Source organism: Felis catus, chromosome A1 (assembly GCF_018350175.1).
Source record: "Felis catus isolate Fca126 chromosome A1, F.catus_Fca126_mat1.0, whole genome shotgun sequence".
Taxonomy (NCBI): Eukaryota; Metazoa; Chordata; class Mammalia; order Carnivora; family Felidae; genus Felis; species Felis catus.
This window is the reverse complement of record NC_058368.1, coordinates 139,777,204-139,791,854: the sequence shown is the minus strand read 5'-3', so window position 1 is coordinate 139,791,854 and position 14,651 is coordinate 139,777,204. Positions and strand designations below refer to the sequence as shown.

The following is a 14,651-nucleotide window of genomic DNA, read 5'->3' as shown; positions in this document are numbered from 1 at the left end:
TGGTTAGAATACATTGATAATGCAAAAGAAAAATTTTCCTAGGTGTTCAATTGTATATGCTCTTTCTTCTGAAATTTTTTGATCTATAAATTTTACTGCAACAAACTGCTTCAGAATAAAAGAAAGAAGAGAATGAATGAATGAATCAATCAATCAATGAAAGATGCAGACACAGAAAAAGAAAGCTATAACTATTTTTTGTTTCAAAGAAAAGCCAAGAAGGCACTCCTGGGATTTTCAGAGTTGATTGTGTTTCAGACAATGGATGTTTAGCATGCATCTAAAACACAGATCTTATTTCCTATACTCTAGGCACTGTTTTTGCATCCAAAGAAGGTGCCTGCGCATGGATTTACTCCTTTGTTTCAAATAAATAATTTATTGCAAAAATTAAGTATCTGATATCCTTGGTAGCTAAGCTGATGATAAATTAAGTTTGACAAAACATGAGTTATCGTGACACTGTCTGCAATCTAGAGCTGTATTCTAGTGTGTCAAGCCAAAACAGCATCCAAGATAATTCAATAAAACCACTTACATGTATTTCTTCATCTCTATCGTCACAGATTTTAAGCAACTCTAAAAACAACCATATCAACAATTTGCTGTAAATGGGACTAAAAGAGATGTCATTAGAAAGTATAATACAGGGCACCTGGGTGGCTCAGTTGGTTAAGTGTCCGACTCTTGGTTTTGGCTAAAGTCATGATCTCACAGTTGGTGAGATTGAGCCCTGCGTCAGACTCTGTGCTGATAGTGTGGAGTCTGCTTGGGATTCTCTCACTCATTCTCTCTCTGCGTCTCCCCTGCTTGTGCACATGCGCAGGTATATACTCTCTCACTCTCAAAATAAATAAATAAACTTAAAAAAAAGTAATACAATTCATCAAGAGGTCATGATAATTTGCTATGCTGACTGTAAGTTAAGGTGCTCTAGGTTGTGCCCTAAATGATGCTTCATTTAGCATTAAATCTCTCTAAATACTTTAATATAAAAATATGGTTTAAAATATCATAAAGTCTTAGGTGAAAAAAATTTTAATTATTATGAAAGTACATTAAAGAATCTATTCCCTGCTACTTGGAAAAATGACTATTGCTTTACTTACTCAACAATTTATGTAGATATTACTTTCAAAGGCCCTTGCTTTTCTTTTCACTCCCTTCCCTTCCTTCTTTCCTGATTCCTTTCTTTTTTTTTTTTTTTTTGGTTTTTGTTTTTGTTTGGTTCTTGTTTTTGTTTGGTTCCTAAAATTGTTACGCTGCAAAACTCTATTTTTCTACTCTTTCTAGGATGTCTATGGACAATAAATACTAAATACAACCATAACACATCAGACACACACATGCACACAGTATATACACAGACATATGAATTTCCATATACAAGCAAACATATACCTCTCACAGACACACATGCACAACTGGTAAACATCCTTCCACTGCGTATGATACATGACTTCAATTCTTATGATCTCACTGCCTGGGACAGATCCAGGTTTTGGGGAACCTAAACTCTACACTCTTCAGGGAGCCCTCTTTAAAACCAGTCAGAGAGCTGAACTGATGGCAGTTAAAGTTTCTTACTTTTTCAGATTAAAAAAAAAAAACATATAACCATGAGAACACATTGCCAGAGCCCTTCCCAGTACCTTGGAAGGGGTCTGTACAAGAAGGGACCCTAAAGCTTATGCTTCATTTAGCATTAAATCCACCTCTGCTATCCCCTTGAACCACTTGCACTAACTGTCCTAAGTAATTAACACAGCCCCCACTTTGATAAACCTTGCCTTGAAAAGCTGTCAGGAAATCTCTACAAAACCAAGCAGTAGGAAATCCAGTATTTCTGGCAGTGGACTTCTCTCCTAAACCCAAGTACTTGAAGAACAATTAAGAGCCAGGTTTTAGAAAAGGCTCCAGCGCCCAACATGCAAATGCACTGTACTTCTAAAGCAATAAAATACAAAGCCATGCTCTCCCTTAGATTTTAAATTTGCAGGACTGAACAACAAAGGGAATCTCTGGAGAAAAACCAATGATGAACTGTGTAGCAAAAGATGTTCTGCCTTTCCAGAATGTATGAGGCCAGTGATACACAGGCTACAATCCAGGACCAAGTCCAGGCCCATAACCCTGACAACTGGCTTTACTGCCCACCCACAGATTTTGCACAGATGCACACAAAGACTATGTGTATTTCCCCTCTGATAAGATATATTAAAAGACTCAGAACCTATCCCACGGCTTGATTCCACCTTTAGCTTAAACATTCTGGAATTACCACCGAAGGAGCTAGCCCACACCTCATCCGCCACAATCATTTCAATTGTTATTATTATTTAAATTGCACTGTATAAATCCAAGCCACCCTTAGAGTAGTCACTTGTCACATCTGTGACTTGTACTCACATTGTTCACAGCATTAATGTTAACCTTCTTTTCAAACAGCTTCTCCATAAGATCCAAATTATTGCTTTTTGCAGCATTCTGAAAGCTTCTCTCATTTGGCAGTACTGAAAGCAAGCAAGCAAAGCATGACTGAAGAATTTAAGGGGGACGAAGGAAAAAAGCAAACCTCACGCAAACCTGGTAACTTTAAATAAAAACAGCCTTCACCCTTTCACATTCTACTATTCTGGACATGAGAACTTTGTATCAATATTTTGCAAAGCTGTATTATCAAGATTCCACTTTGTGCTCACAATGCAAGTATTTTCACACCCTTAAAAATATTTCCTGGTCCCAAACAAAACATCATTCCCAAGGACCACCCTGAAGTCAGCAATGTGGTCTCTGCCTCTAGGAGATCGGAGTGTGGCCACAGACTTTGTTTTGTTTTGTTTTGTTTTGTTTTGTTTTGTTTTAATAAAATGTTTGTAAAAGATGAGACAGGCAGGAGCCCAAATGCTCCATACAAGCTTAAAGAGATAAAATTGTCTGCAGAAGCCTGTGCAGATGCCAGGCCAGCAGAAAAAAATCCTTAAAATGTAGCACATCACATAAATATACACAAAGTCTAAAAGGGATGAACATGTTTCATTTATATAAAAAGAGATTCACACCTACTATAAACACTACATATCACACACATAATACACATTCAGGTGGCAGGTTTTATTAACTAGCCTAGGGAAGATTTCAGAATGTATTAAGTTTTTTTTTTATGTTTATTTTTGAAAGAGAGAGAGAGAGAGAGGGAGAGGGAGAGGGAGAGAGAGAGAGAGAGAGAGAGAGAGAATAAGGGGGGGAGGGGCAGAGAGATGGGGACAGAGGATCCAAAGCAGGCTCTGCGCTGATGGAAGTGAGCCCTATGTAGGCCTCAAACTTACAAACCGCAAGATCATGACCTGAGAAGAAGTCAGAGGCTCAATCGACTGAGCCACCCAGGCACCCCAGTTTTTTTAATGTAGGGGAACTGGAGGGCTCTCAGGGAACAACCCCAATACTGGGGGATAAAGTCACAATTAATAATATGAAAAATGATATCAAGAATGAATCAAGCAATAGACCATCTCTAAAAAAAAAGAACTCTGGAGGAGGTTTTGTGGATGTGTTGCCAAGTAGTTTCATAATAATAATAACAACAACAACACAATCTGACAAAGACTTAAAAAAATTTTTTTTTAATATTATTTATTTTTGAGAGACAGAGACAGAGAGCAAGTGGGAGAGGGGCAGAGAGAGAGGGAGACAAAGAATCTGAAGCAGGCTCCAGGCTCCGAGCTGTCAACACAGAGCCCAATGCAGGACTCAAACCCATGAACCACAAGCTCATGATCTGAGCCGAAGTTGGATGCTCAACCAACTGAGTTACCCAGGCACCCCTGTCAAAGACTCTTTAGAGTACTACCAAATCTAATCAAAGACTAGGAGTATCTTCACAGGAGAAACACACATTCATTTTATCCCCTGGATCCCCCTCTTCCTTTCTACTCTGCCTGTTGTCCCCACTCTAAGTAACTTCAACATCCACACAGATGACAAATCTGACCCTGACTCTTTCACTTACAATAATCTTTCCATCCACCTGATCTCAGTCACCCATTTTTCAGGGTCATACTCTTGACATCATCATCAGAAACCACATTACCTCTGACATCTTCAAGAAACTCATTATCTGACCACCATCTCATCCATCCACCTCACCTGCTCTACTTCTTCCAGTCCCCAAATTCTGCAACCTCATCAAGTCCTCCCATCCACTGTTCTCACCAGCTTTTCATATTATTCATCCCTTAGGCCCTTACTCTGCTCTTTACTCAGTTTAGATCTTCTAGTCCATCGCTGAAATCACTTCTATACAAACACCTTTACTTCCCTTGCCACTCTCTTTTCTCATCAGACCAGCTGACAGAATCCTAATTCTGACATTAAACTCAACTGCTACCTGTTCCACCTCTGCACCTGAGCAGCTGAATAGTACTGGAGAGAAACACACCACCATGGTGCGGGAGACATGACTAGTGCTCATCACTATCTAGTTCTCCTCTCCTTTCTGAACACATGGGTAAGTATACATCCTGGCCTGGGTGCAGTTAAGGTGAGGTCTGTCCCCTGGACTGGAAGAAGAGGGGATAGTAGGTTACTTGAAAGTGAACCTACTGTGAAAAGCTTCTGTGACACCCTCCAGGTGCTCTCTTCCCATTTTATCAACCCTCAAAGCCATGTGTTTAAATGCTGCAGTGTTGTAGCTGAACTGTATTCCCTCAAAATTTATCTACTCAAGTTCTAACACCCAGTACCTCAAAATGTGACTATGTAGGGTCCTTTTTTTTTCAAACATTTGTTTATTTATTTTGAGAGAGAGAGAGAGAGGATGAGCAAGGGAGTGGCAGAGAGAGAGGGACAGAGACAGAACCCCAAGCAGGTCCCCCACTGTCAGCACAGAGCCAGATGTGGGGCTTGATCCCATGAACTGTGAGATCATGACCTGAGCTGAAACCAAGAGTTGGACGTTTACCCAACTGAGCCACCCAGACACCCCTGGTGATAGAATCATTAAAGAGGTAATTAAAATGAGGTCACTCGGGTGGGCCCTAATCCAATATGACTGGTGTCCTTCTAACAGAGGAAATTTGGAACAGACATGACACAGGAAAGACCATGTGGAGACAGTGGGAGGAGATGGCTATCTACAAGCTGAGGAGAGAGGCCTCAGGGAAAATTAAGTCTGCTGACACCTTGATCAAGGATTTTTAGGCTCAAAAACTCTGAGACAAATTGTTGTTGTTTAAGCCACCCTACCTGTGGTACTTTGTTACAGTATCCCTAGCAAACTAATACAAGGGGTCATAAGATGGCAGTGCCTCAATTAGTTTGGCACTGGGAGACAATTCTCCACAGGTCTCTTATGTTTCTCTATATCTGATAAGCAGAAGCACTGACTGATTTTGCTCTAGACCATCTTTTCCAGAATGTGTGCACAGTGAACTACATCAGAAAAGACAGATAAAAATGCATCTCTGGAGCATGGGGCTGGATTGCTTATGGCTTGCCTTAAAAGACAGAGAGAGAGAGAGAGAGTAAGGCATGCTTCCTGCCCATTAGAAAAGATTTGGATTCCCTAAGTGCAGGATTCTTCTGTAACACAACCCAAGGGGCTTTGCATCTCCTTGGAGATGGGGCTTGCAGAAATGACACAAACGCTGACACGCTGGCTACTGCTCCTACTGTGAGCACTACAATCCTCTGTGTCTGATCCGAAGTGTCTTCTGCTAGCATCCATGATGCCATGGTAGGCTAACTTGTTAGCTTGCAAGTAGAGTAAAATCATGGCCTCTTTACAGTTCTTGACACATAGGTTCCTGAGAAACTAGGTAGAGCAGAAACCCTTCTGTTGGACATGTTGTCTGAGCAAGAGTAGATCTTTATTATATTCATTCACTCAAGACTTAGGGGTGATTTGTTGCTGCAGGAAAATCTGGTTTATCCTGACTACACATGCTAACATACTACCCATAAATAACATACTCCTAAATTCTTACCCATTAATCTCATGTAGTATCTTATCACAGCAATCCTACTTCATTTCCCTAGGCTTCCATTTTTCAATTCCATGACTTTTTCTTTCTTTTCAAATATTTTAATCTACTAATTTGCCTACTTTAGTATCCATGATCACCAATATGTAACTCTCAGTTAATAATACTGCATAGAGAAAACATAAGCAATTAGATAGTATTTTCCATATTTTCTCACCCCTGAGTCTACCAACCTACCTACCTACTTTTACACCCACACTTTCTGCTTTTACTACTCTTACACTCAATGAAGCAGCCCTATGGCTACCCAAGGCCAACCGCTCCCTTGGGCTCTGGATCCCACCCTTCTCGTCTTTTCAATTATTTCATGTGTCAATCTCACGGAAATTACCCCATTCTCTGCATTCTCCAGTGGACCATTCCCCTCAACATATACAGAGCTGCTATAAAACCTTCAGTGAAAAAAACATTCTCTTAACTTCACATCCTTTCCAACTGCCACTCCATTTCTTAATCTCCCATTGCTCCCCAAATTCTTATGTGTTCTATAACCACTCTCCTCCTCCTCACCTGTTTCATCTCACCTCCATGCTAATCAGATCTCATTCCTATCACTTCACTGAATCTGTGCTTATTAGGGTCACTCGATCTTGCCCAAAGCCAGTCATCACCTTCTTTGTGTGCATTAAACTCTTGACAGATTTCACCAAGGGCCATACCATCCTTTTAACATTCTTCTCCATGCCTCTGATAGACTACCTCCTGTTTTCCAGTCTCTTTTACTGGCTCTTCCTCCTTTGCTTGATCTCTAAATGTTGGAGCACTCTGGAATTTTTACGAAATTAAGAACATGGTGGAATAGACATTATCACTGCCATCTTCCAGATGAGGAAAATGAGACTTAGAAAAGTTAAAACACTTGCTCATGTCTAAAAGACAATAAATGATAGAACTATTCCAGGTAGTCTGAATCCAAACACCAAGCTTTCAGTCACTGCAGAGGTCCAGGGTGTCCATATGAAACTGTATTGCTGAAGTGGAGATTCAAACTGCTTACTCTATCAGATGCTTTAGCTAATGTATTCTGTCAGTTAAACCAGACTTTTCTCAACTCTGTCCTTGATCCCACATGGCCCTGACACTAGCTCCTTGCCCCTATGTATTAATCCAATGGGAGTGCAGTTTTCAAGTTCTGGGTCTTTTCCCTCTTGGGTATGTCCCAGGGCAAATCAAGACCTTGTGATGTCCTGAAATATGGCACACACATTCTATTCTGTCCATGAAGTCAAATACCTTGTCCCTTTTCTCCTACATCTATAAGAAAAATTAATTTTGAGGCAACTTCTAAGACCAATTGGAAGCACCATACAAGATTCTTAATCCATTAAATCAATGGTTCCTAACTCAGGCTTCACAATAAAATAAACAGGATCCCTTTAAACTTTTTTTTTTTAATGTTTCATTTATATTTGAGAGAGAGACACACAGAGCATGAGTGGGGCAGGGGCGGAGAGAGAGAGGGAGACACAGAATCCAAAGCAGGCTCCAGGCTCTGAGCTGTCAGCACAGAGCCCGATGCAGGGCTTGAACCCACAAACCATGAGATCATGACCTGAACTGAAGTTGGATGCTTAACCAACTGTGCCACCCAGGTGCCCCTAAACAGGATCCCTTTAAAAAAAAAAACAAAAAACCCATGCCAGATTCTTAAACCCAAGCCAACTACATGGGAATTTCTAGGGCTCAAAATTTTTGCTGACTTGCCCACAATTTACTAATTAAGTAACCTTGTAACAATTCTGAATTTTTACATTCAAATGTAAAATGGATATTATAAAACCTACCTTTAGCAGTATGAAGACGCCAGTTTGTACAGACTAATAAACTGGCTGTATCCCTTCCCAATGAAAAAACTGTAGCTTTAAATCAGTTATGGTGAAAGTATTACACAAAGGAAAGTGGAAAATACTTCAAATCAGAACTAGTCCCCCCAGAGAGGTGGTAATTAAACATTTACCAACACACCATTGTCTACCTTCCAGCTAGTAAGTGACAGAGTTGAAAAAATGATCGATACAAATCATAAACATACCAATTTTCAGCTTGGCTAAGTAATATTTAGAGTACTGTGCTATATATGTCTTTTTTTATTTTTTTGGAAATGGATAAGATCAAGGAAATGTTAAATGTTCAGCACCAAGCAACACATTACACAGAGCTGTATCATTCACTTAAACTTTTAGGGGTCAAAAACTCTAATGCCTTCAAAATTTGGGTTAAGTATGAAGCAAGAGGGCCAAAACAGGAGGAGATAATGCTGAGATAGAAAAACAAGCCTCCTGCATTTCATTCAGGTCTCTGCTCAAATGGTACCACTTCTGAAAAATCATGTCTGACCATCCAAACCCCTGTCTCCCGTCATTCTCTGCCCCTGTGCCCTACTTCACTTTTTCTTCATATCACTTGATACACACAGATTCTCAGTATCTGTTTCCTTCACCAGAATACAATATCCACGAGGAAGCTGGAATAACTCCAGTACCTAGTGCTAATAGGTGTTCAATAAATATTTGCTAGATGGGTGGATGGGAGGATTGGGAAGCCACCATCTACCTCCAGAACAATATTACCAAGGGTGGTATGCTCAGTATTAACAAAACTTCCAATTTCTCATACATACATATAAACCACATATGAAAGAGGAAAACCCAAGAGAAATCAGAAAATATTTTGAACTGAATAAAAATAAAAATAAAATATATCAAAATGTGTGGGATGCAGCTAAAGCAGTGCTAAGAGGGAAATTCATAGCATTATAAGAGGGAACTTCATAGCATTAAGTTATTAGAAAAGAAGCTTGCAAATCAGTAATGTAAATTCCTACCTTAAGAAAGTAAAAATCTAAAAGTAAAAAACACCTAAGTCAAGCAGACAGAAGAAAAATTGCAAAGGTAAGAGCAATAATCAATAAAATTGAAAAAAGATAAATAGAGAAAATCAATGAAAACAAAAGCTGCTTCTCTGAATACATCAATAAAATCGATACACCTCTAGCAACACTGACCAAAAAGAGAGAAAGAGAGAGAACCCACATTACCAATGTAAGGAATGAAAGAGAGCACAGCACTACCGTTCCCACACACATGAAAGGAATAAGGGAATATTATGAACAATTCCATTCACATAAATTCAACAACTTAGATGAAATGAAATAATTTCTCAAAAATCACAAACTACCCAAATTCATTCAAGATTATATAGATAACCTGACACAAGAAGAGGAAAAACTTCCCAACTCATCTTATGAGATCAGCATTTCCTTGATTCTACAACCAAAGACATTATGAGAATAAAAAACTACAAGCCAATATCCCTCATAAACATCGATGCAAAACTCTCTGAACAAGCATTATCAAAACACATCCCGTGATACACAGAAAGTTTAACACATCAAGTAAGGTTTATCCTGAGAATGTAAAATTCGTTCCTTATTTGGAAATCAAGCAATGTATATACAGGTAGTCTAAAGAAAAAAAATTATATGGTTAATTGATGCAGAAAAAGCACTTTAAAAAAATCATCATCCATTTATGATTAAAAACAAAAACCAAAAAACCCTCTCAGCAAACTGGGAATAGAAGGGAACTTCTTCAACCTGATAAAGAGCATTTACAAAAAACTGACAGCTAACATTCTACTTACTCATAAAAATGTCAATGCTTTCTTTACCCAGGAACAAACAGAAATGTCCAGTCTAACTCTTAAACACAGTGCTGGAAGTGTTAGCCAGGACAACAGAGCAGTAAAAGTATATTAAAACGCATACTGATTGGCAAGAAATCGAAATGTCTCTAGTCTAGTTGCAAACAATTTTATTATCTGCATATAAAATCCAAAAGAATGTATAAAGCAGCTCTAGAACTAATAAGTGGGTTTAGCAAAGTTGTAGGATACAAGGTCAACACATAAATATCAACCATCTTTCTATATACTGGCATAAACAAATGGAAACCAAAATTTAAAAATACCATTTTAAAAATTATAATTAAAATGATCAAAAATCAAAATACTTAAAAGTATATAAATCCAACAAAAGTTCCAGTTTCTCTAATACCAAAAAAACACAAAATGCTGATGAGAAAAATTAAAGAATACCTAAATAAATGAAGATACATGATGTCATGAATTGGAAGATGTAATAAAGATGTCAATTATATGAAATAGACCCATAGATTTAATGCAATTCAATCAAATGCCAAAAGGATATTTTGTAGCTACAGACAAGATGATTCTAAAACCTATATGGACAGGCAAAAGAACTAGAATAACCAAAACAATTTTGAAAAAGAAGAATAAAATTGGAAGAGTCACAATACTTACTATAAATCTACAATAATCAATACAGCATGGTATTGGCAGAGAAACACACAGATGGATTGAACAAAATACAGAGTCGAGAAATAAACTCTCACAAATATAGCCAGTTGATTTTTGACAAAGGTGTAAAGTCTGTGACAGCAGCGAAAGGATAATCATTGCAACAAATGGTATTTGAACAACTGGACGTCCAAAATGAAACAAAACAAAACAAAACAAAACAAATGAGCCTTGATGTTAAACTTCATTCTTTACACAAAAATTAACTCGAAATAGATCATAGAGGAAAACGTAAAACATAAAACTATAAAACTTTTAGAAGAAGACACAGGAGAAAAACTTCCTAAAATGGGGTTAGGCTATGTGGCCTCCGCAGTAATGATCACTGCTTTAAAATAACTTCTTATTCTGTTACTAATTTTTTCGTCTATCAACCCTCCACCAAAACCAGAAGGGCTGTCATGCTCCGACTTCATACTCATGTAAAATATGTCCAGTAAGTAGTAAGCTCTTGAAAATATTTCTAGAATGAATGAATGGACAGATGGACGAACTAAATAAACATTATTAAGGAACTGGTGCTCTGTTAACAGTCTGGAAATCATTCTCAACTTTTAAAGATTCTTGAACAATCTCAGTTTATGCTATAAATTTAATCTCAAGGCACAAAAGACCCATCCCATGCTTTCAAACACCTAAGCACAGAAAGATTAAGTGATTTAAAGTCACACAATAAATCATTGCATGAGTCAGGATATAGGAGATAACAGCATATAAAACTCTTTCCGTATTTGCAATAGGGCGTAATTATTTAAAAAACAAAACACAAAAAAAACCCCCCAAAACCAAACACTCTTCCTTAAATTGAAAGAGCAACTCTTTCCTTCCATCCACAGTAGAGGCTTCACCTGAAATAAAACAGTCTGAGCCAAAACTTGGGTGGGCAAACTAGCCCACAGGGGCTGCGGGGGCGAAGGGTGGGCGCCCAGCCCCCAGTCCTGAAGCGCCCACCAGGCGCCGCCACCGCCACGTTTGCACCCCGCGTCCTGGAACTCACGGGTCTCGTGTCCCGCCGCCGCCTCCTCCTCTCGGGGCCCCTCATGCTTCGGGATCCAGGGTCGGACCACCGCCCCCCTCAGATCTTCTCGAAGGCCCTTAGCGGCCGCGGCCGCGCCTCGCAGTAGCTCTCGCGCCGCAGCCCGGCGACCCGGGCTGCTTCGGGCGGGATCCATGTGCGCCCCCGGGGGGGGGGGGGGGGGGAGTGGGGAGGCCGCAGCGCGTGGGCGGGAAGGCTCGGTCGGGCCGCTCTGTGGCTCTCTGTTCCGGGCGGTCTCGGGGCCGCTTGCCCCGCGTTTTCCTGCGCAGCCCAGAGCGGCCGCCTGGGCGGGTCTGCCTGCGGGTGCGGCTTGCGCCGTCTCAGGATTTGTTTCACCTGAGGTGAAGCGCTCTGCGACGACGCCCAACTCACACTTGAGTGCTTCGTACAACTTTGAGAAACGTCGAGGCTGGATTTGTAACCAACACTTAGAACTTCAGTATTAAATCACTCCTAAATGGGCTTCCAGAATTTTCCTTGGAATAAAGTCTCTCAGTTTCTTCTCCCAAACCTTGGTATCCCATTTTAATGCAGTCGTGAGCTGCTGGACTCCCCGTCTTGGGTATTATTTCTTAGCGGTTTATAAAATTGATCCAATAGAGTAATCTATTCAGGACAACCGTGTGCCTAGCTGAAATTCTAGTAATAGTGAAGAAAAACAGTATTGGAGGACAACCGGAACTTCTGCCCTGAATCCACAGCACCTGAGCACAGTTGGGTTCAACGGGTTACAAAATAAAACCAAACAATGGCACATCTCACATTAGCACATTCTAGGAGTGAAAAAAAAACCCAAAAACCTAAGTCCTCATAAAACAGAACTAGATTTGACCCCAGAACTGACCCACCTTTTTACACGCATGCGCGTGCGCAAGCTCGCGCACACGCACACACGCATAAGAGAGCATTGTCTATAAAAATGCACAAGATGATTTAAAGAGAAATAAGCTAATGAAAAAAATGTAAAGAAGTGGACATTTTCAAGAGGTCTTACAAGGGTAGACAGATTGCAATAGACAAGGGTTTGGTAGAGGTTGTGTGTGTGTGCACACATATCTAAGGTATGTATATCTATGTATATGAATGTTTTAGGAGTTTGAAATCATAATAAAAAAAGACGGGTTAGAAGTAAAGCGTTAACACTATTTGCCTCTGAATTATCTTCAGTCTCGCTGAGCAACAATTAGAAATTACATCACATTTGTAAGAACAGTTCAATATTATGGTTTGCTTAACAAATGGAATGTTTCCATTACTCACCATAATAGCATTTGAGTTTTTCTTGAACAACTGTTAATCCAACTGTTTTGCTCTGCATTACAAAGCAAAAGTGATTATCCCTGAATTATACAACAAAAGAACAGTTTTTGCTCCAGGGAAATAAACTCCATTGCTATGTGAAGTTCACTAAAATCCTACCAGCACCAGGTATATTCAAATCTATTACCACTTTTCAAAATGGAATATTACTTAAAAAAAAAAAAAAATCAGCACTAGGCACCAAGTATGGTTTTCAAAATGGAATATTTCCTCAAAAAGCGTTTTTTTAAGCCTTAGGTTAATAGTAACATTTGGAGCCTTCTTCCAAATACTTCCAAGCCACCCAAAAGGCCACACACAGTGATAAAACATTTATAACGCAAGCCAATGTCCAATAAAGGAAAACAAATACAATTCCTTCTTTCTGGAAGGCCCATCCCTTAGAGCCCAGCTTGAGTGCAGCCACTTACATCAGCCACCACCTGTCTTCCCAGAGAAAAACAGTAAGATAGTAATAGACACCACTCTTTGGTTACATATTTTTTATTCATTTATAGGTCATCAAATGATAGTAGCACTAAGCGCCACGCCATATACTTCACACCTAGAATTTGGAGATCAGTGAAGACAGCCTAGGATCTCTAGCAATCTACAGTCTAGTGGGACAAGACCACAGCAAAGCCATAGTGAAGAATGTTTCAGTGTCCTCATAGAGAAATGGAAGCACAAAGGGATGACTGATCAGCTTTTCCAGAGGGCAGGGCCCTGTCCTGAAAGCAGCCCCTGGACTGAGTTGAAAGATGAGTAGTTGTGAATGGTGGGAGACAGCAAAAACACATTCAGGAAGCACATTCAGGACAGAGGGAGCAAGCTTCATACCAGAGGGGAGAAATAGCTTGGTCTATTCAGGAAACTATAAGCTGTGCAGTTGGACTTGAATGGCTTTGAATGCCAAGCCTATGTTTGGAGTGTATCATGGAGAATGATATGTAGCAGCTAGCTTGTACTGGCTTGCAGGATCAGATTGTTAAATTTTCAGGAACTTTGTGAATTGGTTTTTTATTATGATTTTGGGTCACATATGAACAAGTGTGTATAAAATATGTATGCACAGCTTAAGGAATTTTTTTAATGTTTACTTATTTTGAGAGAGAGAGTGTGTGTGCAAGTGAGCAGGGGAAGGGGCAGAGAGGAGAGAGAATCCCAAGCAGGCTGAATGCTGTCAGCACAGAGCCTGATGTGGGGCTCGACCCCACAAACTATGAAATCATGATCTGAGTCAAAATCAAGAGTGGGACGCTCAACCTACTGAGCCACCCAGGTGCCCCTAAAGAATATTTTTAAAGGCAACCTCCATGCAATCAACCACCCAAGAAATGGAACACTGATAGTATCCCAGCAGCTCTATGTACCACTCCCCAGTCACATTTCACTATCTCCCTAGAGAAGAAACCTTTATTCTAACTTTCAGGACAGTAACATACTTGCTTTTCTTAGTAATCTGATCTCATATGGATAAATCCTCAACACAACAGTTTTAACTATTTTGCACTGCTTACAAATGTATTCATGCTGATGGCATGCCATGACTTGCCATCTATGACTTACTTCTTTTACTCTAGATTGTTTGTGATATTCATCTACTGTTGGCTTACTGCCTTCATTTTTGCCACTGTATAGAATTGAATTGTTTGAATAGATATGAATATACAATGGTAGAATTAAATTAATATCTGGTTTATTTTCCATTTTTGGCTATTACAGTGCTGCTAGTTTAGCAGGATTCTTACACAGAGTCGTGATACCGAGGCTTTTCTTTCCAGGAGGCAACTTTCTTCATGCTGGCATTGCTCAGTTGGGTTTGTACCTGAAGAACTGAGCCCCGAACGTCACGTGGCATAGTTCTTTACTATTTTTTACTTCTTTGATTAAGTGGT

At 39.7% G+C, this 14,651-nt stretch overlaps 1 protein-coding gene across 4 annotated transcripts in view; it reads right to left on the bottom strand.

Moving 5' to 3' along the window:
* Nucleotides 1-13,846, bottom strand: part of ANKDD1B (ankyrin repeat and death domain containing 1B) — a 66,750-nt gene extending 52,904 nt beyond the window's left edge. For 3 of the 4 annotated variants that reach the window (XM_045062231.1, XM_023257559.2, XM_045062225.1), the window contains exons 1-2: nucleotides 11,416-13,846; nucleotides 2,410-2,513 (exon numbers count right to left, since the gene is read on the bottom strand). In XM_045062231.1, the coding sequence (XP_044918166.1) occupies nucleotides 2,410-2,513; nucleotides 11,416-11,590 (279 nt within the window). In that variant the 5' untranslated portion in view covers nucleotides 11,591-13,846. The remainder of the gene's footprint in view (nucleotides 1-2,409; nucleotides 2,514-11,415) is intronic. The other variant, XM_045062238.1, reaches the window with a different exon arrangement.
* Between the last annotated feature and the right edge of the window lie 805 nt (nucleotides 13,847-14,651).